Source organism: Protobothrops mucrosquamatus, unplaced genomic scaffold (assembly GCF_001527695.2).
Source record: "Protobothrops mucrosquamatus isolate PMUCROS unplaced genomic scaffold, P.Mucros_1.0 scaffold_306, whole genome shotgun sequence".
NCBI classification, from domain to species: Eukaryota; Metazoa; Chordata; class Lepidosauria; order Squamata; family Viperidae; genus Protobothrops; species Protobothrops mucrosquamatus.
In genome coordinates this window covers 1,142,661-1,168,900 of record NW_015386382.1, presented here as the reverse complement: position 1 = coordinate 1,168,900, position 26,240 = coordinate 1,142,661, and the positions used below count along the sequence as shown (strand labels likewise).

Genomic DNA, 26,240 nt, shown 5'->3' with positions numbered 1-26,240 from the left:
CCCGATCCACAGGTTGAGAACCACTGTGTTAGGGCATCACATTTCCCTCTTCAAAGGACTTCAGATTTTGTTCCCGAAAGTGTTCATAGATAGATGTACTGTATTGGCTCCATTATGCAATGTTGATTATTCAATCTGTCTATTGTTGAAACAATGAATTACAGGAGTAATTAGGTCCTCTGCTTCTCTCCGCATGTGAATTTAAATAAACAAATTTAATGGAGAAAGGTCCTTGGTATGTACTGGGAGATCGCTAGACCTTTTCTAGAGAATTGCATCAGCCCATGCCACAAAATATGGGGTCCTTTCCTAAAGGTTGTTCTGAAATTGGCCTCAGTAACTTTAGGCCTGAGATTTGTACAAAATGAAACACAGCCCTTGAAAATTCCAGGTGAAACCAAATGGAATTGATGTAGATTTTAGAACCGTAGGACAAAATTCAGTTTCTAAACTTCAGAGTATGTGCTGTTCCAGGATTTCTCATGGCTCGATTCTAGAAAAGATAAAAGAATTTTAGTATTGTTTTGTCTCAGATAGAAGAAACTAGAGCAGGGGTCTTCCTGGCTGAGGAATTCTGGGAGTTGAAGTCCACAAGTCATAAAAGGGCCAAGTTTGAAGACCCCTGTACTAGAGGTATATTTGCATTTAGGTGGAACAATGGAGATTTCCAACATGCAAACATTTTAAATGACACATTATTTCTTTCCATAAGTGAATTATGGTCTGATCCACATAGCTCTGCTGAATGCAATAAAATAGAATGGCTACTAAATATGCATTGTATTTCAATCTAAAATGCTTTCTCTAATTTACTTCATGTTTGCGCTGATCACTGACTATGAAAATATGTTGTTGTTCTTAGTTAATGAAGAATCTGAATGGAATGAATTTACAGCAACTATTCAGTAGCTCTCCAGCTTTGCAACTTTTCTTGTTTCTACATCCATACACAATTTCACATATTGCCATTTATTCTCTCAAATTCACCTCTCTCCTTTTCAAGATCACATCAACTTCATCCAGCCATAATTTTCTTGGTATACTCTTTATTCTTCAGCCATTTACACTTTCTACACATCCCCACTCAAATGTTTATACTGAAGACTCAATTTTGTTTTTGATCTACACTCAATCATCACCTGTTCATTGTTGACTCTCTTCTTTTTTATACTGCAAGTTAAATCATCCATTCTCCACTTCATTCGGCTGACTTCTAATTTTTCCTAACACTTTACAGTTTCACTTCCATATTATAAAGTGGGTGAAGCAGGCTCTAGCCATCTTTGCCACAAAGAAGAGGGGGTCAACCTATTCTCTGAAGCACCTGAAGGCAGAACAAGAAGCAACGGATGGAAATTAATCATGAAGAGAAGCAACCTAAAACTAAGGAGAAATTTCTTAACAGAACAATTAACTAGTAGAACTGTTCACTTTCAGAAATTGTGGCTACTCCAATATTGGAGGTTTTTAAGAAGAGATTGGACAACCATTTGTCTGAAATGACATAGGGTTTCCTGCTTCAGCAGGGGATTGGACCTTCAAGGTCCCTTCCAACAATATTCTGTTAGACTACCTATTTACCCACTAGGTTTCTGTCAGGATTTGCATTCTCCAAATTTCAGCATATTCCCTTATTTAGTAAACTTTCTACCCAAGTACACAAATGTACCTACTTGCACTAACTGCTGACCATCAAAGTACACATTGCAATAATTTACTCAATTTCCTTCCCAAAATACAACTACCTTGAGCTTTGACACAGTAATTTTAAGATCCCTGTTCTTCATTCTATCAGCTGGGCATTTACCACAAATCATAGTCAACAACATTGGTTTAATCCGCATACAAAGTATACACATATTCATATCTTCAACCAACATTATGCTGGCCTACAGGAGCTGTAAATTGATAATTTTCCTTCAACCTTCCCTAAATTGAAGAATTGGAAACCAGACAAAAATTGCCAGTACCACTGGATTCAGGTAGGGCTACTTGAGGGGACAAACCACTGCCTCTTTAAGAGCCAGGGGAACCATTAGAACCATCTTCAGAGATGCATTTACCACTGCCTGGACCCAATCACACATCATCTCCCAGGAGATCTGTGACTCTGTTCCTTCCCCGTCATTCCTGGGCCAAATTCAATGTGTTGTTTTCACCTTTTAATTCAGGGTTTAATACTTTTCGTGAAGCCAATTGAGGCAGATCAAGCAGGGGTATTCCTCAGCATGCCTAGCTGAGGAATTCTGGGAGTTGAAGTCCACAAGTCATAAAAGGGCCAAGTTTGAAGACCCCTGGACTAGAGTCTTCCATGAAAGACTTATCTGGAGCCTTGAGAATTTTCCAGTGACATTTCACTGTCTCAAGCTTTTTGCATCTGTTGGTGAATTTTAGTTTTAGGCTTTTCTACCCCTGGAAAATATCATGCTACAATTATCTTAATATCTTTACTACTCTTCTCTTAAATCAACTTATCTTTCTGTCCTTTTTAAAACACGAGAAAAAAAATTGATATCAGGTGTCCGGTTGAATATTTCAAATTAGGAAAAATATCACACAACACTCGAGTGTTGTTTTTTCCTTTACCTTTTGTTTGTATATCCTTGTTACCATTTTATAGCTCACCTCTGCCAAGACCGCATGAATTCCTGTATTCCTTGCAGTGCCATATGATGGTACTGTTCCTGTATTCACTTTGGACAACCCTGTCCTCTTGCTTGAAGAGACTGGATTAGCTGGAAGCGCTCTCTGAGGTGGTCTTAGTCTGGAAGAATCCTAGGGCAAAAAGTAAGAATTCTTCAGTTTTTGTGAGGATAGAGAGAGAGAGAGAGAGAGGGAGGGAGGGAGAGGGAGAGAGAGAGAATAAACATAATACGGATCTAATAACTGGGTAGATAAATAGATATCTATTAAGAGCTCAGAATGAAAAGCAATTTATTAGGCAGAAGAAACAGTACTTATTCATGATTTAAGGTATATTCCCCAACTTGAAATTGCCCAAATGTGGTGGTGTTGCAACTTCAGAATTCATGGGCAGCAATGCAATACACCTGGAGGCCACCAGATTTGAGAAGACCAATTTAAGGTAATTATAATCTGTTCTTCCTTTTCATGCTTTATGAAGTATATTATATAATAAGAGAAAATTTGCATTTTTGGAAGATGTATATTCCTCCCACCATGCTTTTCCTGTGTTTGTGTGTGTATGTGTATCTGTGTGTATCAAGAGCCAATGTGGTGCAGTGGTTAGAATGCAGTAGTGCAGGATGACTCTGCATTCCCACTGCCAGGAATGATCCTTACCGGATCAAGGTTGACTCAAACTTCCATCCTTCTGAGGTAAGTAAAATGAGGACCCAGATTGTTGGGGGCAATCTGATGACTCTGTGAACCACTTAGAGAGGGCTGCAAAAAGTCTAAGTGCTATTGCTCTCTGTTTATCTGTCCGCCCATGGCTCACACACCCCTCCTCAACTGCTGCTGATTTTCCATATAAGAAAGCCGAAGTCAGAGTCAGGAATCAATGTGAAAAGGTATGGGATGGGATTTAAGAATCTGTAGGAAGGAAACATTGTTCTTTTGTTCTGAAAGGCCCATTTTATCCCTGGTTTTACCTATATGCATATGGCACTGCCTCTCTATTTCTATGTTTATGCTCTAGCAACTAGTTGTACAGATTAATGCAATGTGCTATATATGGGACTGATCCTACAGAAAGCCCAGAAACATCAGTATGAAATACAATAGCAGTATTTTCTTCAGGCTGCATCAATTTCAGAGTTCTCTTCACTGCAGTCCCATGCCAGACTTTCTGGTTGTTGTAGATAAATCGGATCAGACAGATTCCGAATCTAAGCATCATAACTGTCATGTCCATACATCCACGATGTATTTACACAATCATATTCAGGAAAAGCTGGGCACCCTTGGTTTCAATGGATGAACAGTTATAGCCTGTCAGGGCCTAGCAACTAATGAAAGATAATATTGAGACATGCTTTGGTTCAGCCATGAGGCTAAGTTAAAAATCTGTAGTTGGTTTACTAAACCAACTACACATTATGCCACACTAAAAATAAAGTCCTGCCTGGTCACACCTCCAGGCCACTGAAATGAGGGGATGTTCTAGGCAGAAAACAGATTGGAAGGGAAATTCATCAGACACAAGGTGGTGCTGTCATTTCAACCTTATTGGTTTTGCCAACCAACTTCAACCTGGTTTGAGACGAAATGGTAAGGGCAGTAAGAGAAATCTGGTTTGTGAGGAGCTCCTCCCTCTCCCTTTTTGCAGCTCTCAAGCCCCTATATGCTACCCTACTAAACTTTGACAGTAATCCCATCAAAATACAGAAATGCAAGTCCTTTGCTATTTATTGATGGGAATCTTTTTTTAAAGCTTAGTTCTCTCCTTCTGATATATACAAGCAAAACCATTCTACTAAGAATAAACACTTCTCTTACGGTAATGCTGGGTCCTGGACTACTTTCATATATATTACCACATCAACCACTATGTTCCCTTGCTGCATCAATTCATCAGTCAAAAACCCATCTGCCCTTATATAATCCTATATATTTTCCTTGCCAATACTTGCTTACACAAAAGAATTGAGTGCTCTCCTTATAGGCCAGGTCATGTCAGTACAAGTGACAGTCAATCTCATATAAGACACACCCAAATGATACACGGTTTATATCTGTGATGAGAAAAATATATGATCCAATTATACACAATGTATAGTCCCACTGAAGCAGATACTTCTACTCTAAAGTTTCATTAGCACGCCTTTCCTAGCAAATACCAAATGCAGTTGTTTGAATGTTCACTATTTTTAAAACACCTGTACAGCTTACCCAAAGTTACTGACAAAGAGGATTTCATAGGTATATAAATTCTTCACCTGCTGAACTATGACGTTTGGAGGTGGAGGTGCAGGCCTGCTTGGCGGAGTTCGTTTTGGCAAATGTTTCTCCTCGGTCTGATGTTCCAGAAAGGGGAGTTTCTTTGTATAGTTAGCTGGAAAAACCGGGGGTGGTGGCTGCCCCTGTCTCTTGAACTCTGCAGGTGGCTGGCAATACAGCACTTCAGGTTTTGAGGGTGCATTCTGTATATCAGTAATCTACAAGCACAAAGAGGAAGATGGCATTTCTACGGTATATTATTAGTTAGTGTGACTAATTGATAACCAACTTTTTTCCTGGCTTCAGCAGAGGACAGCGCTGGACTGACCCAATCTGGGATCAAAACGAAGTAGGATAGACTTAGTTCATGCTTAATTGGGGGACCTCAAGGGATTTGCATGGTTATAAGTGAGAGTTGGAAGTCAAAGAACAACTCCAAACTGCTTGGAGGAATGTGTCCATTAAGTCACCAGGANTCATCATCTTCAAACATGACGTGACATCTTCACCATCAATCTGTCTTCCTGTGAGTTCCATGCTCTCTAACTATTTTTCCATCTATGTATGTGGTTGGAGGGAGGGAGGGAGAGGGAGGGAGAGGGAGAGGGAGAGGGAGAGGGAGAGGGAGAGGGAGAGAGAGAGAGAGAGAGAGAGAGAGAGAGAGAGAGAGAGAGAATAAACATAATACGGATCTAATAACTGGGTAGATAAATAGATATCTATTAAGAGCTCAGAATGAAAAGCAATTTATTAGGCAGAAGAAACAGTACTTATTCATGATTTAAGGTGTATTCCCCAACTTGAAACTGCCCAAATGTGGTGGTGTTGCAACTTCAGAATTCATGGGCAGCAATGCAATACACCTGGAGGCCACCAGATTTGAGAAGGCCAATTTAAGGTAATTATAATCTGTTCTTCCTTTTCATGCTTTATGAAGTATATTATATAATAAGAGAAAATTTGCATTTTTGGAAGATGTATATGAAAAAACATCATAAATTCCTCCCACCATGCTTTTCCTGTGTTTGTGGGTGTATGTGTATCTGTGTGTATCAAGAGCCAATGTGGTGCAGTGGTTAGAATGCAGTAGTGCAGGATGACTCTGCATTCCCACTGCCAGGAATTTGATCCTTACCGGATCAAGGTTGACTTAACCTTCCATCCTTCTGAGGTCAGTAAAATGAGGACTCAGATTGTTGGGGGCAATCTGATGACTCTGTGAACCACTTAGAGAGGGCTGCAAAAAGTCTAAGTGTTATTGCTCTCTGTTTATCTGTCCGCCCATGGCTCACACACCCCTCCTCAACTGCTGCTGATTTTCCATATAAGAAAGCCGAAGTCAGAGTCAGGAATCAATGTGAAAAGGTATGGGATGGGATTTAAGAATCTGTAGGAAGGAAACATTGTTCTTTTGTTCTGAAAGGCCCATTTTATCCCTGGTTTTACCTATATGCATATGGCACTGCATCTCTATTTCTATGTTTATGCTCTAGCACAGTGGTTCTCAACCTTTTTAATGCCGCGACCCCAACCAGTCATAAGTCGAGGACTAAACCGGTCGTAAGTCGAGGACTAAACCGGTCGTAAGTCGAGGACTAAACCGGTCGTAAGTCGAGGACTAAACCGGTCGTAAGTCGACGACTTTCCCTGCCCAGGAGCGCTGCGCATGCGTGGTTCCGCCCCCTGCGCCGGCCGAGGCGTAGCTGGCAAGCGGCAGAGACGGAGCAGGCCGACCACCAGCTGGCCCAGCTCAAGGGAGGTAAGGCACCCGCCGGAAAAGGGGAAAAATGGCGGACAAAAAAAATGCCAGACAGCCTTGCTTGGCGGCTCCCGTGAAATGGTCGATCGACCCCAAATGGGGTCCCTACCCACAGGTTGAGAACCACTGCTCTAGCAATTAGTTGTACAGATTAGTGCAATGTGCTATATATGGGACTGATCTTACAGAAAGCTCAGAAACATCAGTTAGTATGAAATACAATAGCAGTATTTTCTTCAGGCTGCATCAGTTTCAGAGTTCTGTTCATTGCAGTCCCATGCCAGACTTTCTGGTTGTTGTAGATAAATCAGATCAGACAGATTCCGAATCTAAGCATCATAACTGTCATGTCCATACATCCACGATGTATTTGCACAATCATATTCAGGAAAAGCTGGGCACCCTTGGTTTCAATGGATGAACAGTTATAGCCTGTCAGGGCCTAGCAACTAATGAAAGATAATATTGAGACATGCTTTGGTTCAGCCAGGAGGCTAAGTTAAAAAGCTGTAGTTGGTTTACTAAACCAACTACACATTATACCACACTAAAAATAAAGTCCTGCCTGGTCACACCTCCAGGCCACTGAAATGAGGGGATGTTCCAGGCAGAAAACAGATTGGAAGGGAAATTCATCAGACACAAGGTGGTGCTGTCATTTCAACCTTATTGGTTTTGCCAACCAAGTTCAACCTGGTTTGAGACGAAGTGGTAAGGGCAGTAAGAGAAATCTGGTTTGTGAGGAGCTCCTCCCTCTCCCTTTTTGTAGCTCTCAAGCCCCTATATGCTACCCTACTAAACTTTGACAGTAATCCCATCAAAATACAGAAATGCAAGTCCTTTGCTATTTGTTAATGGGAATCTTTTTTTAAAGCTTAGTTCTCTCCTTCTGATATATACAAGCAAAACCATTCTCCTGAGAATAAACACTTCTCTTATGGTAATGCTGGGTCCTGGACTACTTTCATATATATTACCACATCAACCACTATGTTCCCTTGCTGCATCAATTCATCAGTCAAAAACCCATCTGCCCTTATATAATCCTATATATTTTCCTTGCCAATACTTGCTTACACAAAAGAATTGAGTGCTCTCCTTATAGGCCAGGTCATGTCAGTACAAGTGACAGTCAATCTCATATAAGACACACCCAAATGATACACGGTTTATATCTGTGATGAGAAAAATATATGATCCAATTATACACAATGTATAGTCCCACTGAAGCAGATACTTCTACTCTAAAGTTTCATTAGCACGCCTTTCCTAGCAAATACCAAATGCAGTTGTTTGAATGTTCACTATTTTTAAAACACCTGTACAGCTTACCCAGAGTTACTGACAAAGAGGATTTCATAGGTATATAAATTCTTCACCTGCTGAACTATGACGTTTGGAGGTGGAGGTGCAGGCCTGCTTGGCGGAGTTCGTTTTGGCAAATGTTTCTCCTCGGTCTGATGTTCCAGAAAGGGGAGTTTCTTTGTATAGTTAGCTGGAAAAACCGGGGGTGGTGGCTGCCCCTGTCTCTTGAACTCTGCAGGTGGCTGGCAATACAGCACTTCAGGTTTTGAGGGTGCATTCTGTATATCAGTAATCTACAAGCACAAAGAGGAAGATGGCATTTCTACGGTATATTATTAGTTAGTGTGACTGATTGATAACCAACTTTTTTCCTGGCTTCAGCAGAGGACAGCGCTGGACTGACCCAATCTGGGATCAAAACGAAGTAGGATAGACTTAGTTCATGCTTAATTGGGGGACCTCAAGGGATTTGCATGGTTATAAGTGAGAGTTGGAAGTCAAAGAACAACTCCAAACTGCTTGGAGGAATGTGTCCATTAAGTCACCAGGAGTCAAACTCATTTTGTCTTACCTTTTCCCTACTCTGGCAAATACACATGGGGATCAAACACATTCACAGCAATCACTACACTTCTGTTTTCTAAGTATCTTTTTGAATGAGTGCCGCCAAATGCTGCTGATATATTTTATGTCCTGGCTGCTTTGCCTTAGAGTGTGTGTGCGTGTGTATTTTTCTGTTTATTCTTGTGTCCTTATTTTTATAGGCTCCAGACGTGGTTTCATGGAAGACTACATTTAAAACAAAATCTATACATGTTCCTTATTAGAAACATTTTTTGCAATAAATACGATTTGCAACTCTAAAATAGAACAAAATTAAGAGGCATTATAATATAGTATGGTGTTTAAGATGGGGAGCTTGGAAGCCTCCACTTGACTAAGTAACTCATTGAGCAACTGAGTCAGGTATTATATTTCAGACCAGCCTTCCCCTGAGGGATTGCTATAAGAGTAAAATGACAGATCTCCTACTTACACTGTCTCGAGTACAACATAAATTAACAAATAATTAATAAATATATAAATAATGATTTGCAGTGAGAAAAAAAATGGGTGAAGATTCCAAAATGGTCTAGTTCAGAGATTATGGGAACTGACATATAGAACAAGTTTCTTAGAACATAACAAGAAAATTAGTTGTACAGCTAAGATATTTCCTTTGGTGGTGTATTTTAAAATGCTGAGGAATCAGAGCATGGATCAACAAAGGTTTGATTAGAAATTAATCATTTCAAAGTACCTTTCTCTGTCCTTGTGGAGTTTTCGATTTGAATGCTGGGTTGGCATGTCCATCCACTTCTTTCTGAATGGAAAGAGGTGGGCTGTATCCAAACAATAGAGACAAACAAGTATTATAAATGATTTTTGCACTTGCACTTGCTTTATTTGTATAAAGAATGTCTTACAAATAAAACCACAAGTTTTTATGTAGACTAACATTGGAAAAAGGCCAATATACTCAGTAGCCAAGTTGTAACAATTCATATTTCTATGTGTGAAATCTCTTGTTAAATATAACAAGAAACTTCTTTTCATAACAGGGTTTCTAGCAGGCAATCTATAGTACTGACAGGTCTATAATAATAATAATAATAATAATAATAATAATAATGATGATGATGATGATGATGATGATGATGATGATGATGATGATGATGATGATGATGCTGGAAGGGACCTTGGAGGTCATCGAGTCCAACCCCCTGCTTAGGCAGGAACCCTACACCATTTTGGACAAATGGCTGTCCAGTCTCTTCTTAAAAACTTCCAGTGTTGGAGCATTTTTATTTAAAAATTAAGTGGAATTATGCCCTGAATATATTTCATATTATAGTTCACACACTATACTAAGCCTCTTATGTGTAATTCACCTCTTATATGTACTCAGCCACTGTGTTTATAAATCAATTTAGGACAGAGATCTACAGACTGAGATTTGCCATACGTAACCTTTCCCTAAAAGTCTTAAATATGGTCTCCAAAGCCTTTCCAGAAACTGTAATGGTACCTTTATAATACAGATATAAATAAAAGAATACTGGCTTATCAAGCATATATATCCAGAAAACAAATGAAATATAAGGGGATATGAGCAACATCACATTGACCCTCATACCTACTTACCATAAAAAAAGCAATTTTCTCATGTACTGACAAACCATTCATTCATTCATTCATTCATTCATTCACCTGGACTGTTGGGTTTTCTTGGAAATAAAGATAATCTTCTTAATTGGCACAAGTTTGGCTCTCCATTTATAACAGCAAAAAGCTAGTCCAATTAAAGTCAAAAGCAAGATGGAAACCAGGACACCTATGATGATTGGAATAGGATCTGGACCAGAAAAAAAAAGGCAAAATTATTCAAATTCACTGAATGTGCTACAATGCAACCACCACATACACAAAAACCCCCACTGTAGGATGCCAGTATTTGAACAGGTAATAGTAAAGGACATATCTGGGTCATGTGTTCCAATGCTGAACATGAAAGAGACAAAAACGTCACTTGCCAAAAACTCCATCTTTCCCTCAATTATGTTGGTATGGACCACTCAATACATTGTGGTCCTTTACCTCATCTGCTCACCCAAATTCCTGCCCCACAAATTCTGTTCAAATGTCATTAATCAAATTAAAATATAAATTAGACCCACTTTTTTCAAGCATGGGGCCACTGTCCAGGCTTCCTCCCTTTCCAGGTTTATCACAAAATGGAGGTGCCCATCCACTGAAACAATGGCAGTTGTGATTGTTGTTGCAAGTCTGTATTGAGAGAACACCATCAGTGTTACTTCTGTAGTAAACACTCTGCTCATGCCAATCCAAACAGCACAAGAAGCTTTTGCAATTTGCATTGGGTTTTGTTAGAACTCAGTGTATCTAAAAGTCACCCAGACAATCCATGGTTATATCCATCATACCTCCCAAGAAATGCAGTGTTTGAACATTCTTTTCATTTTTTACACTTAAGTCACAAAGGATATATTTCCATCCTTCAAAATTCACTGTTACTTATATGTGCATTCCTGAAGAGGAACAGAGATGACATCCCACTATTTTTAACCTCCCAATAAATACCCTCTCCATAACAAATGGCCATAACTTCTTCTCAAATGTAAAACCACAGCTTAAGGAAAGCCACATCCAACATTTGATATTTAAGATCTATATAACACTTCATAGCCTATCTGAAGAGAACCCTAGGATTTGTTTAAAACTGTGAGAAAAGTGTCAATGCATATGTATCCAGAAAACAAATGAAATGCATGATGGACAACTACTCTAACATTTTTACTGTGTCTCACCGTTCAACCACCACTTTGCCATAAACACGATTGCTTAGTGAACAATCCGACTTTTGCTATTAAATATTCCAAGAAAAATAGATCATAAATACAAAAGTATGCTTTGCATTTTGTTCCTCTTTCTTCCATTTAACTTCTGCTGAACCTCTCTTAGGACAAAATATGAAAAGTATAAAAGCATTTATAGTCATTCAATTTTTACTTTAAATTAAAAGCTGTGGCACGGGCATACATTTTAATTCCTTATTTATTATGCAGTTCATGTGTTAATATAGGATGGAAAAATTATTTTCCTAAAATGAGAGTGTATGTGTTTTTTAAAAGTGTGGTACCTTTAAAAAAGCCACAGAAAGCCATTTGACATGCTAAGATCACTGAAACGGGAGAAGGCTATATTTGTTATTCCTGTTTTCGTCATACTGTTCTCATCAATCCCTATTGTTTTGCTTACTAAAAATGAGCATTTTGCTGCCAAATTTTAGCCATATGATTTCAAGGTAATGGCAGAGCACAGATAGGGTGCTAGAAGAACATATATAGTGTACATTTCTGTTCTAGAATATATTTTGGACAATGTACAAATTAAACAAGAATGTTTTTTAAACAATGTGTTTGATTCCTGTTCCAGAGATTGATTATTTATTTATTTATTTACATATTTATTTATTTGATTTTGATCCCAGCTTTATTATTTTATGAGTAACTCAAAGCAGTGAACATACACAATGTTCATAACATATTCCCTCCTCCTATTTTCCCACCCCAACTCTGTGAAGTGGGTTGGGCTGAGAGCGTGAATAGCCCAAGGTCACCCAGTTGACTTTCATGCTTAAGGTGGGACTAAACTCATAGTCTCCTGGTTTCTAGGCTAATACCTTAACCATCATACCAAACTAGTTCTCCAACTGTAATTGAACTGGAAGTCCTTCTACAGCCAGGCATATCTTTGATAGGACATCTTTCTCCATGGATGCTATCTAGATAGCTTATTAGTTTTCTGAAACCCAGCTAAAAGAATAAGAGCTGGCCAAGTAAGCAAGGAATAAATACAGTCACATGGTATCTGAATACAAGGCAGATACTTACTCCATGGCCGTTGCACTTTTTTCCACAATCTCCACTCTCAAAGAAGGAGGTATTCTGACAGTGGCCCTCAAAGCACACCTGTAGGAGAAACCAAACATTCAGAATTATACTAGAGCAATTTTTAATATAGTAAAAAATGTTTAAGAAATGCTGTACTACAGGAATAATGCTATTAAATGATTTGGGTATAAGGCAGGCTTGGGGTGTTAAACCACTGCATCAACCCTGAGAAACCAACTCTTGCACTTATCCTATAGACAAGACCATTGCTGTCAGCATCTACTTAAGCCCAGCATGATCCACTAATAGAAGTTAATATAAGGAAAGAAAGAGCAACAGTTTATGAGGAATGAAGGGTTACTAAACTAACTCTTCCCCAAATTCCATAAATCTGTAGTGCAGCATCCAACATGTTGTGCAGATTGTGAATACATCCAGATTCAAGATTTGTAATGGGAGTGACAGCACTGATCTTAGCCAAAGAGCAGCCTGCTCCAAGGGAGGGAAGCTACACCCAGCGTGTCCTTCTTACTCCAAGTTGTTGATTCTGAGGACTCCTTTCGGGTTTGAAACCTCTAAAACAAATTGTTGCATGCATGCAGTTAATTTTGGGAAAAAGCAAACATGTATTTTTGAAGCAGAATAAGGTGCAATAGACAGCCAGGGCTTACATGACTGTCACCGCATTTGGTTCCTGTCATCACAAGACCTGGGTCTAATATATCTCCTTCATCTTCTTCATTTAGATAGACGTGGGTACCACGACAATGAATTTCCCTTCCATTTAATTTGATAGTCGTATCAATTGCAACAGCATTGGACTCCACTGGCTTAGAAGCAGAACTTTGGCACTGTATCTTGCCACATTTAGCATTTCTGCAAAGAAAAAAAATCTGTGAGTCTGGCTAAGATGTTAGCCTCACACCCACCCAACACAAAGGCTTCCATAACATTATTCACTTCCAATAAAATGAAGAGTCTTGAGGGACCTAGTGAATCACATTCCATGCTACGTGCTGAAAAGTATATTACTTAGATGCTGAATATCTTAGTTCATGTTCACTGACCTCAAGATTACCCTATCAATAACAGGGTAATTAAAAAGCCAATGTCACATAGAGTCTACCCCCCAGGAAATAAGCCATTGCTTTTTTCATCAACTAAAAACTTTTCTTTATGACATTGCCCACAGAAAAAAGCAATGACTTACTTCCTGGTGGGTCTCCAGAATTATGTATATGTACTCAAACATTTACAGTGACTTTCCATTACTTTCTGAGTTAAATTTAATTCTGCTTTTCATTAATATAACCTTTGTTGGCCCTGTGTATCTAAGGATTATGGAATTGCAAGAAAATGAGCATGCTTATAGTTGTAAAGAACATTTTGATATCCCACCATGGAACACCATATGTCTTTTTTTTCAGTATCAAGTGTGGAAAGTCCTGATCCATATTGGGACCAAAGTATTGGTGGATTTTCTTTTTTTCTTCACTTTTTTTAAAAAAGGGGGTTACTTATGAAAACAGTCTGGAATTGTTGAAAAGCTTTAAGCTTCAAAAGATTTTTCAGAGAAATCTGCTGGAAGAAGTAAGGAGCTCCTTACTTCTTTACTTTAGATGATATATTCATATTCACACAACTCATGAGTCCCTTCTTTACTGTTTTTTAATTGACATTATTTATGTACGCAACAAGGAATAGTGGGGAAATGTTCATAGATAGGAGGTCATGAAAAATAATCTCAGTCTTTTTACAACCAGCAAGTCATGGTATGAACTTGTTCTGAAAGATTTAATATGAGCAAAGCAAAAGTGACAATTTTGCCCAACAAAATTGCCCATTAATTTGCAGCTATTTGCAATATAGACTGAATTCATTTTCTCATCTTTTAACTTGTGAGGATACCGAATGATCTCATCTCACATGAAAACAGTTGTCCTTGTGTCTTTCTACCTTGTGTCGCACTTCCTGTAGTTCCCAGTGATATCTTTCCCACAGTTCCCATAGGAATCTCCAGCAGCATTAACTTTCTCAAAGCAAAGGTCAGGGGCTGGCCTTGCTCCTGTATGGAAAAGATTCACATGTATGGTATTTGTGAAAGGTAACTTATCAACTGTATCACACAGCTGCGTAGCATTGGGTATGAACCTATCAGTAAGGACAAAATTGTTGCTTTACTAGGACAGGTGAAACTGTCCTAGCCCACTGTATAAAATATATTTCATATGATCCTCATGGGGTTTGCCAGACATGATTATTCACGTGCAAATATAATCTACGATTATCTATATCTAACATATCTGTATGCTGGTATGTTAGATATAGATACGTGATCGCCCCATCACAAGACCCACTGACCACATGAAGCCCTTATAAGCAGAAGAATACCAACACTGATACCCCCTAAATTCCACTGAAGATGTTACCTAGCCTGGTAACAAAATGTTTGGAAACCAACCCAAAAGCTGAGAATGAACCTCCATCCTCACATATCTATCTATATGTATGATTATTTATAATATAAGCATAAGAAGTGTCACACTGCATTTTAAAAAGACTTTTTAGCCCTTGGGATGAAAATTGGAATCAATTTTCAAACTTAAAAAATAAATTTTAAAAAAAATCACCCAGACTTGATTTGGCTAGGGTCACACTATGGCATTCTGATGTAGTGTGTTATGTATGAACCCAGATGTTCATGTTAGGATTAAGGTAGAGTTATATGGACTCAATCAACATGTTATCCAACAAACCATAATTCAGCAAAGCAAGGCTCAGAATTATGCATAAAAGTAATTGCCTGGCCTTTATTGATCACAATAGCCTCTGCAGATGAACATCTGGATTTTTCATTTCTCTGTTCTTCTTCCTTGATGTAATTATAGTTCCACAAACTAAAAATAAAAACAATCTTCTCCTTCCTTTTCCTTACACCTGTGAATGCAAGGGGCCTCTGTCTTTCATAGAGATTAGTCGTCCTTACCGTATCCCCAGAGCTGCAAACATTGCTGCTCATATGTCAAACACATTCCATTGTAGCAATATGCCCTCCCATCCTCACAGGGTGTACCGTCCAACTGATAGAAGTTTGCAGGGCAAAATGGTGATTTGCCCGAACAGTGTTCTGGTAGGTCACATGTTCTCGCCTGTTCCCGGCAAAGTGTTCCAGGTGAAACCAACTAAACGAAGGGAAAGTAATTGGGTGTTTATTTCAGGGTAGTATGGAATACTTGGGAATTGCAGTTAAGGTGGCTAAGCATTGATCCAAGCACTTAAATATGTATATATCCATATATTTATTCTGAAGACAACCCTGACTTTCAGTTCCCTTCATTCTGTATAGCAAATATCATTTCCATTCAACCTCATTCTTGAAGCATCACTAAAGGGAAGAAACGTTTTATTATTGTTCCCAAATTACATTTTTGTTGCCTCAATTCTATAAAAAGGATCTCTTTTTGTCAAATACCTGAGGAAACTTTTTCAAACAAAGGCAATCTTGAACCATATCCTAATCTAGACTTCCTCTCAGTAATGCTTCATTACTGATCATTTATACCTTTTCTCCACAGGACAGCCCATATCACAGAGAGAGAGAGCACCGAGTTGGGATGGAAAATATTTCATTTTCAATTCCCAGCATTTTCTGGTTTTGTTTTTTTTTAATCATATTTATTGCTTAAAAGCTCCTGGCAGATGCAATGATAACTTTTAGCAAGTGGCTTAATGGACAGAGCAAGTGGAAGTTGATTTCTGTCTTATGTAGAAGGTCTGGCATATATTATAAAAATTTTAAATCATTATTTTAACAGCAAATAGGCTACACTGTTTATTTTCAGGAAGATCATGCACCTAATGCTGATTCTGAAGTTTCATTTGTTTAACAAGTACAAGAAAGGGAAAGGAACTGCTGTGTGCATGCAACACTTAAGAAACACTTTCACTTTTAACCAAAACAGGAGATGTGGTCACTGCTTGAATTTGCATGGAAGGTACTTTTGCTCTGTGATGGTATCTAGACAGCTGTATTCAGCTGTCACCATGTAAAGGACTAAGTTTTTAAAGCCACCATGTAAAGATCTAAGCTTTTGAATGCCACCACAAACAATCCAAAATATCAGACAGCAGTGGTGTGCAAAAATCCAAACGTTGCATATTGAGTGGCTTTGCCTGACCAGTTGGCCACAAATGTAGGGTCAAGGGATGCACTTATGAAAAAAAGGCCTCCAGGAGGAGCATGGGAAAAACCCAGCATACCAAGACTATTTTAAGTACATTTTCTAGGAAAGCTATAATGTAAAGTGATACACAGGAATCTTTTGTCTGTATATTTTAACTTGTCCACCCTACCCAAGAAATGAAATTCAATCTGTAGAGAAATCCTGATGTAAAATATAACAGACAACAGAAAACTATCAGTAAGAAGCAGGGTCAGAGAAAACCTTAAATGTGGTTTTGTCTTGCCAGATACTACATATAAAAAAGACTGGTAACCCAAGCCAGCAGGAAGGCTTAAACTTCAGGCCCAGCTAGGTCAATTGCCTCCTTGAAAGACAAACCTTCCATCTGTAGTTGTTCTAATCTTAGGGTGGGACTAATTTTAGCCAAAACAGCTGCTTTGAGTGGCTTCCCAAAGATATAAAATTGAGAAAATCAGAACCTGGTTGTCTCTATCTGTCCTATGCAATGCGGCAGGAGAGGCATGCTGTGGGTACTGTCAGCCAAGGAATGTCAGTTGGTGGGGCCCTGAAGAAGAATGGCAGCAGCCCTCTGGAACATGATCCCTCCAGAGATTAGGTTGGCCCAATCCTGCTGGCCTTCCATAGAGCCTTGAAGAGCGTGGCATGTTAACACACACTGCTTGATAGATGGTTATGATTGGTAGACTGAACCCTCTGGTTGACTGAAGCTGGGATTCTTTAAGGCCTTCCCCACAATCTCTACTCCTTCCCCCATTCCTATAGGGATCCTAGCTGACATTGTGCCACCAACCAGTCCTCTCTGGCACTTAATTACTCACAAGTAGATGAAGCAGTCGTGTAACCCTAACCCTGCTTTTCTTCCTGTTGAAGTGACTCAGAAGAGGATGTGTGCCCCGAGGTTACAATCTTTCCAAATCAGAGTGCTGATTCAAATGGGAATTCAGGCCTTTTATTATCTATATTAAAATTAAGAAACTAAATAGGAACCGAAAGGCACAGATAAAAGGAAAGCGATCCCACCTTGCATTTGTGACAGCAAATTCCATGAGCACACTCAGCATCCTGCTTCAGAGTGCAATCAGCGGCGTTGCAGCAAGGATTATGACATTCCTGCAGAAGAAATAACAGAAATGACACATGCTGCACTTACGGAACAGATGTTCTAGATCTAAAAATGTTGGAAAGCAATTGGGCTGTCTTTCTGGGTGGCTTGTAAGATTGTAGCTAGACATGCTTTTACTTTTCATGCCAAGCATAACAACCTCCAAGAAGCTTCAAAGTTGCTTCTTAAACATGTCACATCTGGGATTCAAATGCTTCCATTCTCAAATAAATTGAGACCAAAACACCAAAATATCAGGTCCGAGTTTATCAAACAATGGAATCTGCTCTTAAGTTTCTCGGACAATAGCATTAATATTGGCTCACTGCTATTTTATCTGAATAATTAATTCCAAATGTTTTTGGACTGCATTAGCAGATTCTAAACTCTAGAAAGAAGAGGAGTGATGTTCCTCTCAAGTAGCAAAAAAAGGAAATGAGGAGGTGTGGGTGGAAGGAACTGACTCTGAAGCTTCTCCCCATGTTCACTAAGTTACATTAAGACATTGCTAGAATAAACAGAAGCTTTTCAAACCAGAAAAATATTTGGTGGAGGCTATAATGGGAAAGGTAACAAGAGGAACATACTGTACTTCTCATTATTTCTTAAGGAATACCTAAATACTAATTTCCAGTTGACTCTGAAAATCTGTGAAACCAACCAAAAGGAATTACCTCCACTTCTCCACAATCACATTCTTCCCCTTCTTCCAGATACCCATTTCCACACCTCTGTCCTCCATATAAGGTCCTTGTATCTGGCATATTGTAAAGGCACATCCCACCGCCAGATTGCAGATACCGTTCCAGCTCTTTCCTATTGCATTCATTGAAGACTCTGGGGAAGGGTGCCCTGTGAAAACCCAAGGAGCAGTATTGAACTGAGTGCCATTATTTAAGCGTTAGTACCTCCAAAAAAGTTCCAGAGTTGTGCTTTATTAATTATTTAAAAAAAAAAACCCAATAAAATACACACTAACATAAAGGGGAAAAGGAAAAAGGGGGAGATAGAAGGGAAAAGTTAAAATAACATATATAAAAATGATGTCTGACTTTTTTCAATACAGAGACAATTATATAATACAACAACCTCTAAGTTTAAGTAAACCGTTGAAGTTTACTTAAACCAACCAATATGAAAAAATATATATTCTTAGTTTAACTTTAATCTAGCATATAGAAGCCTATTAACTGTAAACATATACAGTAAGTATATAGTTAATATAGCTATATACAGTAGTCCTCAACTTACAACCATTCGTTTCGTGACCATTCAAAGTTACAATGAAAAAGGTGAATGATAACAGTTTTTCACACTTACAACCACTGCAGTATCCCTATGGTCACATGATCAAAATTTGGACACTTGGCAACTGGCTCAAATTCCCATAAAAACCATGTTATTAACTGCAGTGATTCACTCAAACGTGTCAAGAAAGATAATAAAACAGGGCAAAAATTCACTTAACAGCTGTCCTGCTTACCAACAGAAATTTTGGGCCCCATTGTGGTCATATATCAAGGACTACCTCTATCTGACAATCCACAATATTTCTCTAGTCAAATCAAATCTAATTCTCACATCTCAAAGTCAAAACTTCATGTTTCTCTTTATCCTGCAGAAAATCTAACAACTGTCCCCAAGCCGCAATCTCTACTTGTTCCTTTAATAAATATTATTGTAACCTTGGTGACTCACTTGACTTAGTTCCCTAAAAGGAGAACTACTACTTGATAGTAAGGAAGGAAAAGGGGGGGAAAGTGGGTCCACTTTGCTGGAAAGTTAATGTTGGCTGAATGACAATTATGTCCATAATCATCTAGAACAAGGGCTACAATTTTGAAAGACAAATTCTAACTTGCCAGCTGCTGTGATTATTTTCCTAGTTGGAAAAAATTGCCTTTGGAAGATGTTGGTTCCTGAAGAACCAGAGATACATCTGGACCAATTGCCTATAAAGGTCATCCCAAAGGTACTTTTTCAGAAAGCAACTGGACTTTCTTGTTTTTTCTTTGAAGATGTTTTGCTTCTCATCCAAGAAGCTTCTTCAACTTTGACTGGATGGTGGGGAATGGAAGGATTTATATTCCTTGCAGCCAGCTGGTCATTTGCCTTCTTTTAGAGAATCGTTGAGGTCATTTGGAGGTTTATCTGTGTCCTCACATCCTGCAGCCAAGAAGGCTCCACACACATTTACACTACTCAAGTGACCCTGAGGATGCCGATAAACCTCCAAATGGCCTCAATGACTCTCTAAAATAATGCAAATGACCAGCTGGCTGCAAGGAATATAAATCCTTCCACCCCCCACCATTCAGTCAGAGCTGAAGAAGCTTCTTGGATGAGAAGTGAAACATCTCCAAAGAAAAAACAAGAAAATCCAGTTGCCTCCTGAAAAAGCACCTTTGGGACAACCATGACCTGAATGATTGAATATCTCCATAAACATTTGCCTATAAAGGTGAAAACAAGCACTGCATAACCTGTTTGGGGTCAAAGAAGGAATTTGGTTTTGAACTGATACCCTCTAAATGTTAACAGTGTTTTGCTCAATTCTTTATGTACGAAACAGCTTAAAAAAATTAAAATTAATGTCGATTTTAGTAGTAAATTAAATTCTATTGAAAGATTGAAAAAGAGTAGTGCAATGTCCTATACAGTGTGAAATTATTTTATAATATTGAATTATTTAATATTATTGAAATACAATATTATGCACTTGTGATGTTACAATATACTGTAAGCCCTGACTCTTTTGAACATCTGTACATAAGAAAGGGATGGTGTTTGCCTTATGACACTGTTGTCCATCATCTTGCTTGTTTTGATCTTGTATCGGTCATGGACAAAATAGTAATTCAGGTAAAGTCCCTTTCCTTGTGAAGGACTTAATTTAAGCGAAACACTTCATTACTGCAGATTTTTTGCACATAGACACAAACAACTTACCCTGTTGCAGCAGCCATAATACACCCTCCATCTCTGGGACTGGCAGAGCAGCAGCCAACTGAATCATGATTCATGCCAAAGTTGTGACCCATCTCATGGGCCATAGTGGCAGCAACTCCAATGGCATTTTCAGAGTGATCCTGTCCAAGCACAGAATTAAGATGACTTAATATTACAATTCTGCGGTATATTCCCCATCCTGGCCCATTTAGGCAAGCAGAGTGCATTAAGATCATAGCCCAAACTTGTCCATTTTTTACTATGTTCAATGGCATCCATCTATTTTAATGTATTTATTAAGTGTATAAGTTTGCCCATCTGAACTAAGCAACTTTGGGTATTTAAACATCACTGCACAAGAAAAAAAATATTTAAACAAATTAAAAATACAATTAAAAATAATAATACATGACTACATGTACTACATAAGAATGCAACTCTGAGTAAAAATTCTGGAAAACCTACAATAAGCACAAGAATCTGCAGTAGGTGTATACATCATTTGGTAATGAAAGTCATGGAGCACAATAAAAAATGAATGCAAGATTATAAAGATATAATCTAATTTATTGTATAAAGAACGATAAACTAATGACAATAGGCACAGCAAGCAGACTTAGAAATGACAATGGAGATATGGAAGTGGTGGATAGATTTTGCCTTTTAGGATCAACTATCAACAGCAAAGGAACCATCAGTCAAGAAATATGCTACAGAGCGGCGCTTGATAAAGTGACCATGAAGACTTTGGAGAGATATTCAGATGCCATGATGTGTTTCTACCAATAAAAATCTGATTTACGCAGGCACTGATTTTTCCTGTGTCGCTCAATGAAAGTGAAATTTGGATTTTGAAGAAGCAGCATACAAACAGTATTCTCCAAAGCACCTGAAGGCAGGACAAGAAGCAATGGATGGAAACTAACCAAAGAGAGAAGCAACCTAGAACTAAGGAGAAACTTTCTGGACCGTTAGAGCAATTAATCAGTGGAACAACATGCCTCCAGAAGTTGTGAATGCTCCAACACTGGAAGTCTTTAAGAAGAGATTGGACAGCCATTTGTCCGAAATGGAATAGGGTTTCCTGCCTGAGCAGGGGGTTGGACTAGATGACCTCCAAGGTCCCTTCCAACTTTTTTATTATTATTGTTGTTGTTGTTGTTGTTGTATTGACAATTGTGAACTTTGGTGTTGGAGAAGACTCCTGAGAATGCTGTGATAGCTGGTCAAGAAAACAAACTATTGGATCATCAAGTCAATTCAGAGTCCTCACTTTATCATTAGGATAATGCTTAAATAACTACTTTCAGCAAGTTTTATTGGGTGAGTATGTCTTATTTGGTTAAAGTTGCAGCCTGTATAAAACAATCTGGGCAAAAACTAGCAGAAACAAACAGAGCGCCCCACTGATTATTTTCACCCCTTTGTGGACAAACTTACCAGCAAAACATTCTTTTTTCTCCCTTCCCCATGCTTGTTTTTAAAGCAAACCATAGAGGTAATGTCTATTAAAGAAACTGGATCCTGAAATTCCACCCTTTTGACAAAAACAAAACAAAACAAAACACAACCCACCAATTTTAAGAAAAGGTGGAAGGGACCTATAGCACAAAACATCTTTTCGTTTTGGGTTTGTTCCTATTTATTTCAAACTGTTTTGAACAAGGCAAGTATTTATTTATCAAATGTAACTTACCGAATTTATCCCTCCAGACTGATAAGCCGAACACATAGCCATCAGAGGGGCCAAGCCAATAGTAGAACCATAGGACATGCCACTGTACCATGTTGCAAGACAGAGAGAACCAAATGGTGAATAAAATTTGTCCATCTATGCATGCAGTTACATTTTGAAAGGAGTTCATTTTAGGTAACCTAAGATGATTACTTGCACTACACACTCTCCTGAGACAACAGTGAGGAACTGGATCAGATCTAACTTTGCATACCATCCGAAGTACGATAGATGATCTCACAGGGAGGAACTTAAGAAGAGAGACTTATGAGGAAGCCTCACCCTTCTTCCATTTAAAACAAGAGAAGGTACTGATCCAGCCTAGCAGGCCAGATTTGGTCCAAGGTTCCTTATCCCTGCTGTAATTGGCATCTAGGAGAAGAGGGGTCATACTGTTCCAAAATCAGCAACTTACGTAATCAACTGGGCATTGTCGTGCTTTTTATGTATTAGTAATCTGCGTCGCCAAGCAAGAAATGCCCAAAGCGTTGAATGCGAGTTCTCAGAGATGTCACACTTATTATAGTCATTCCAAACTTCAAGTCCAACCACAGCAATCCGTATGTTTAACGACCTGTAAAACTAAAAGTTGAGGAGGGGAGAAAAGTAGAAAAGTTTTAGTTAACCAATAGACTTTGTCTCTAATATGAGCCACCTTTCTAGGAAGGTTTTGTGACAGATTCTTTCTTATTATTTCTCCCTGAGAAGGAAATGTCCATGATAGACAATATGATGATGTTCCAAAGAACATCTGATGAATTGAGTTCTTTTGTAGTTTGCAGGTTTCTGGGATTGGTCTCCAAACAGAAAAGGTATTGCGAAGCATGAAAGCAGCCTATACCAGTGATGGCGAACCTTTTAGAGACCAAGAGCCCAAACTGCAACCCAAAACCCACTTATGCATCGTCGGGTGCCGGATGGGTGTGGCCCATTGGGTGGGTATGGCCCATTGGGTGGGTGTGGCCCATTGAGTGGGCACAGCTGCAGTGGTAACGGCAGACTGGGTGGGACTAAAAAGTTCAATCAATTCCAACTTTGCAAGATCATTTTTTTTCCCCACGAGAAGTTGAAATTGACTGATTGATTGAACCTTTTTTTTGCACATGGCGGCAGAGGCCTAACGCGAAAAGGTTTTATAAAACCCAGCTGAAGGCCTAGGACTGGGGTGACGACGCGCGTGCCCACAGAGAGGGCTCTGAGTGCCGCCTCTGGCACCCGTGCCATAGGTTCGCCGTCACTGGCCTATACACTTCTCTGCTCCAAAAGCACCCACCCACCATCAGTGATGATCTTTCATTCAACACTGCCATCACAATTGCAATATCATAGGGGGGAGAAATGAAATAGAAAAATTCTTATTACTAAGGTTGATATTAGTCATCTTCAAGATATCCTATACTACTGAATCAATGAGAAAGGGTTTAAAACATATCAACCATATTGCTACATCTTAAAATGAGATAAATTAAATAATTTCTTTAGGCAATAGACTCCTCACATAATGTCTACAAAGAGTTGGTTACTAACTGCGTTATGACACTTTACTCCTTTTTTTTTTTTAATCTTCTGTTCAATTGTGTCCAATTCTTGGAGACTAGGTAGACAAGTCTCTGAGGTTTACTTGACAAGGTTTTTCAGAAATAATTTGCCATTGCTTTCTTCCATGGGTTGAAAGAGTGATTGGCCCAAACTCACCCAGCTGCTTTTGTGCCCCGAGATGGGACTAGAACTCACAGTCTCCTGGTTTCTAGCCTGACACCTTAACTACTCCACCAAATTTGCTCTCAGCTCATGTGATAAGATCACTGTTGTTTAAAGATGTGAAGATGCCCTCAAACTATATACCAAAATTTTGGAATCTACAGTTATATCCATAATTATTCATGACTACAGATTCCCAAATTTTGATATATGATCATGGACGAGGAGTAGAAAGGAAAATCATTATTTCAGAGTTATTCTGGATTTACCATCCAGGATCAGAGAGATGTAATTATTTTATATTTAAAAAGTGACATTCCATTGATAGCATGGAAAGACATTACATATTATCTTAAAATCTGGCTGCATGATATATATAAAAAACATGAATTTTCTGAGTATTTAAACTTTTTTTTCCTATAGTTGTATGTTCCTTTTTTCATTTTTTCTTTAATTTTCTTTTTTTGCATAAAAAGAATAGATATTTTTAGAAGATAAATATTAATTGTTCTGTGGCTTTATTTTTTTTCAGTAACAGAATAATTAAATTAAAAGGCAATTCTCCCACAACCTTATCTTTACTCCAAGTTTTTTCTTCTTCTATCCATTAGTTTCCGTTTTTCTTTTTTGGGAAAATGTGGGAAATTACACAGAATAGGAAGTTAAATATGCATCTTTTCCTGATTTGTTATTTTAAAAGATAACAGGTTTTCCTGCAAAACATATATCTGGTCTTACTTTATCTACATAATTGGCAGCTTCCATTAGTTTATTCTTGGTTGCTTGAAGATCATATTTATTTTTCTGAAACTGAAATAGAAAAAGAAATTCAGCCACAATCAGTGCTGCTGAACTGCAAAAAAATCAGTCAAAACTATGTTACAATATGCATTTCATAAATAAGGTGCTGCCATTTCTAGCTGTAGATAATATACTATGTTCAGCTCTTGTTACTGCCCTAGCCGCCAGGATTTGAAATCTAAGTCTCAAGTTTATCCCATGGATATTATAAGTCAAGTTTTGAGTTAAGACCATCATGACTAATGAAGTTTTTTTCCCTAGCTTCTCTTCTCATGTTTAAATGAAACACTGACTCCAAATAAATAATGTAAAGTGTACACATTTATTCAATGAGTGTTCTCCTTCACTGTCTTAATGTTTTTGGTCGAATGACATTTGAAATAGTGTTTCCATCACATTTGCAAAAAGTATGGCCTGCAGGCCATATGTAAGTAGCAGCAGCAGCCCATAATGTCAAGGTTCCGACTGATGAACCCAACCAAGCAAACACCTTCGAGACATTTCAATCTCTCGGTATAAAACTTTATTGAGTACATCAGTTTGGCACTAATGAAAACAAAACCAGTTCTGGCAACACCCCTCCCAAACCCATATAATAAAAGCATTGAATTCTTCCTCTTCTCTCTGGACCAGGTCACTTTGCCCAATCAAGTGGAAAAATATTGTTATGAGAAAGTATCTCTAGGTCTGGCCAGACACCTGGTGTAATGTCCTTGAGTCTCACAGTCTGGCTTCTTAATCTTTGAATTCCACACCTCTTCCCCCCCCCCCCCCCAGTTCATTGGCAAGCTGAGAAGCAATATTTGTCGCACCAGCAAAACCGTGCTTCGAAACTTAACACATAATGGATAGGGCAAATATGGGTTGAAAATTTTAACTGGGGATAGGTAGGTGGTAGGACTTTGAGTAAAATGGGTACTCGAAGTCTTGAAGATGCTTACAGCACTCACTTCACTAGAATATCAGAAACCTGGAATTGGCCTATCTCTTTTGAAGCATAGCCCACAAGGGGCAACAAACTCTGTATTGTATTAATAGGAAACAAGATTGGGCATGATAGAGATGCACAGCAAGAAACCAAGTAGACACCATCTAAGTCAGCAATGGGCAAACTACGGCCCGCGGGCTGTATACGGCCCGGCGGCCGTTTCAAGCCGGCCCGCGGAGCACTAGATAATGTATTCATTTATTCACCTCATGCTGTGTCTAGTGAGGTGAATAAATGAATAAATTATCTAGTGCTCCCGGTGGCTGGCTAGGGAGTTGCAAGGAGCTGGATTGGCTGGGCTGGCCAGCAGCTAGTGGGGGAAGAGGGGAGGGACTGATA

The 26,240-nt window shown here is 38.7% G+C and overlaps 1 protein-coding gene across 1 annotated transcript in view; it reads right to left on the bottom strand.

The window, feature by feature from the left end:
• Nucleotides 1-439: 439 nt before the first annotated feature.
• Nucleotides 440-26,240, bottom strand: part of ADAM19 (ADAM metallopeptidase domain 19) — a 70,440-nt gene continuing 44,639 nt past the window's right edge. The window contains exons 7-22 of the mRNA XM_029287336.1: nt 24,851-24,922; nt 22,827-22,993; nt 22,373-22,454; nt 20,677-20,816; nt 18,402-18,579; nt 17,646-17,735; nt 15,407-15,602; nt 14,377-14,485; nt 13,092-13,296; nt 12,421-12,498; nt 10,684-10,792; nt 10,217-10,361; nt 9,267-9,348; nt 8,041-8,259; nt 2,626-2,775; nt 440-493 (exon numbers count right to left, since the gene is read on the bottom strand). Of these exons, the coding sequence (XP_029143169.1) occupies nt 440-493; nt 2,626-2,775; nt 8,041-8,259; nt 9,267-9,348; nt 10,217-10,361; nt 10,684-10,792; nt 12,421-12,498; nt 13,092-13,296; nt 14,377-14,485; nt 15,407-15,602; nt 17,646-17,735; nt 18,402-18,579; nt 20,677-20,816; nt 22,373-22,454; nt 22,827-22,993; nt 24,851-24,922 (2,076 nt within the window). The remainder of the gene's footprint in view (nt 494-2,625; nt 2,776-8,040; nt 8,260-9,266; nt 9,349-10,216; nt 10,362-10,683; nt 10,793-12,420; nt 12,499-13,091; nt 13,297-14,376; nt 14,486-15,406; nt 15,603-17,645; nt 17,736-18,401; nt 18,580-20,676; nt 20,817-22,372; nt 22,455-22,826; nt 22,994-24,850; nt 24,923-26,240) is intronic.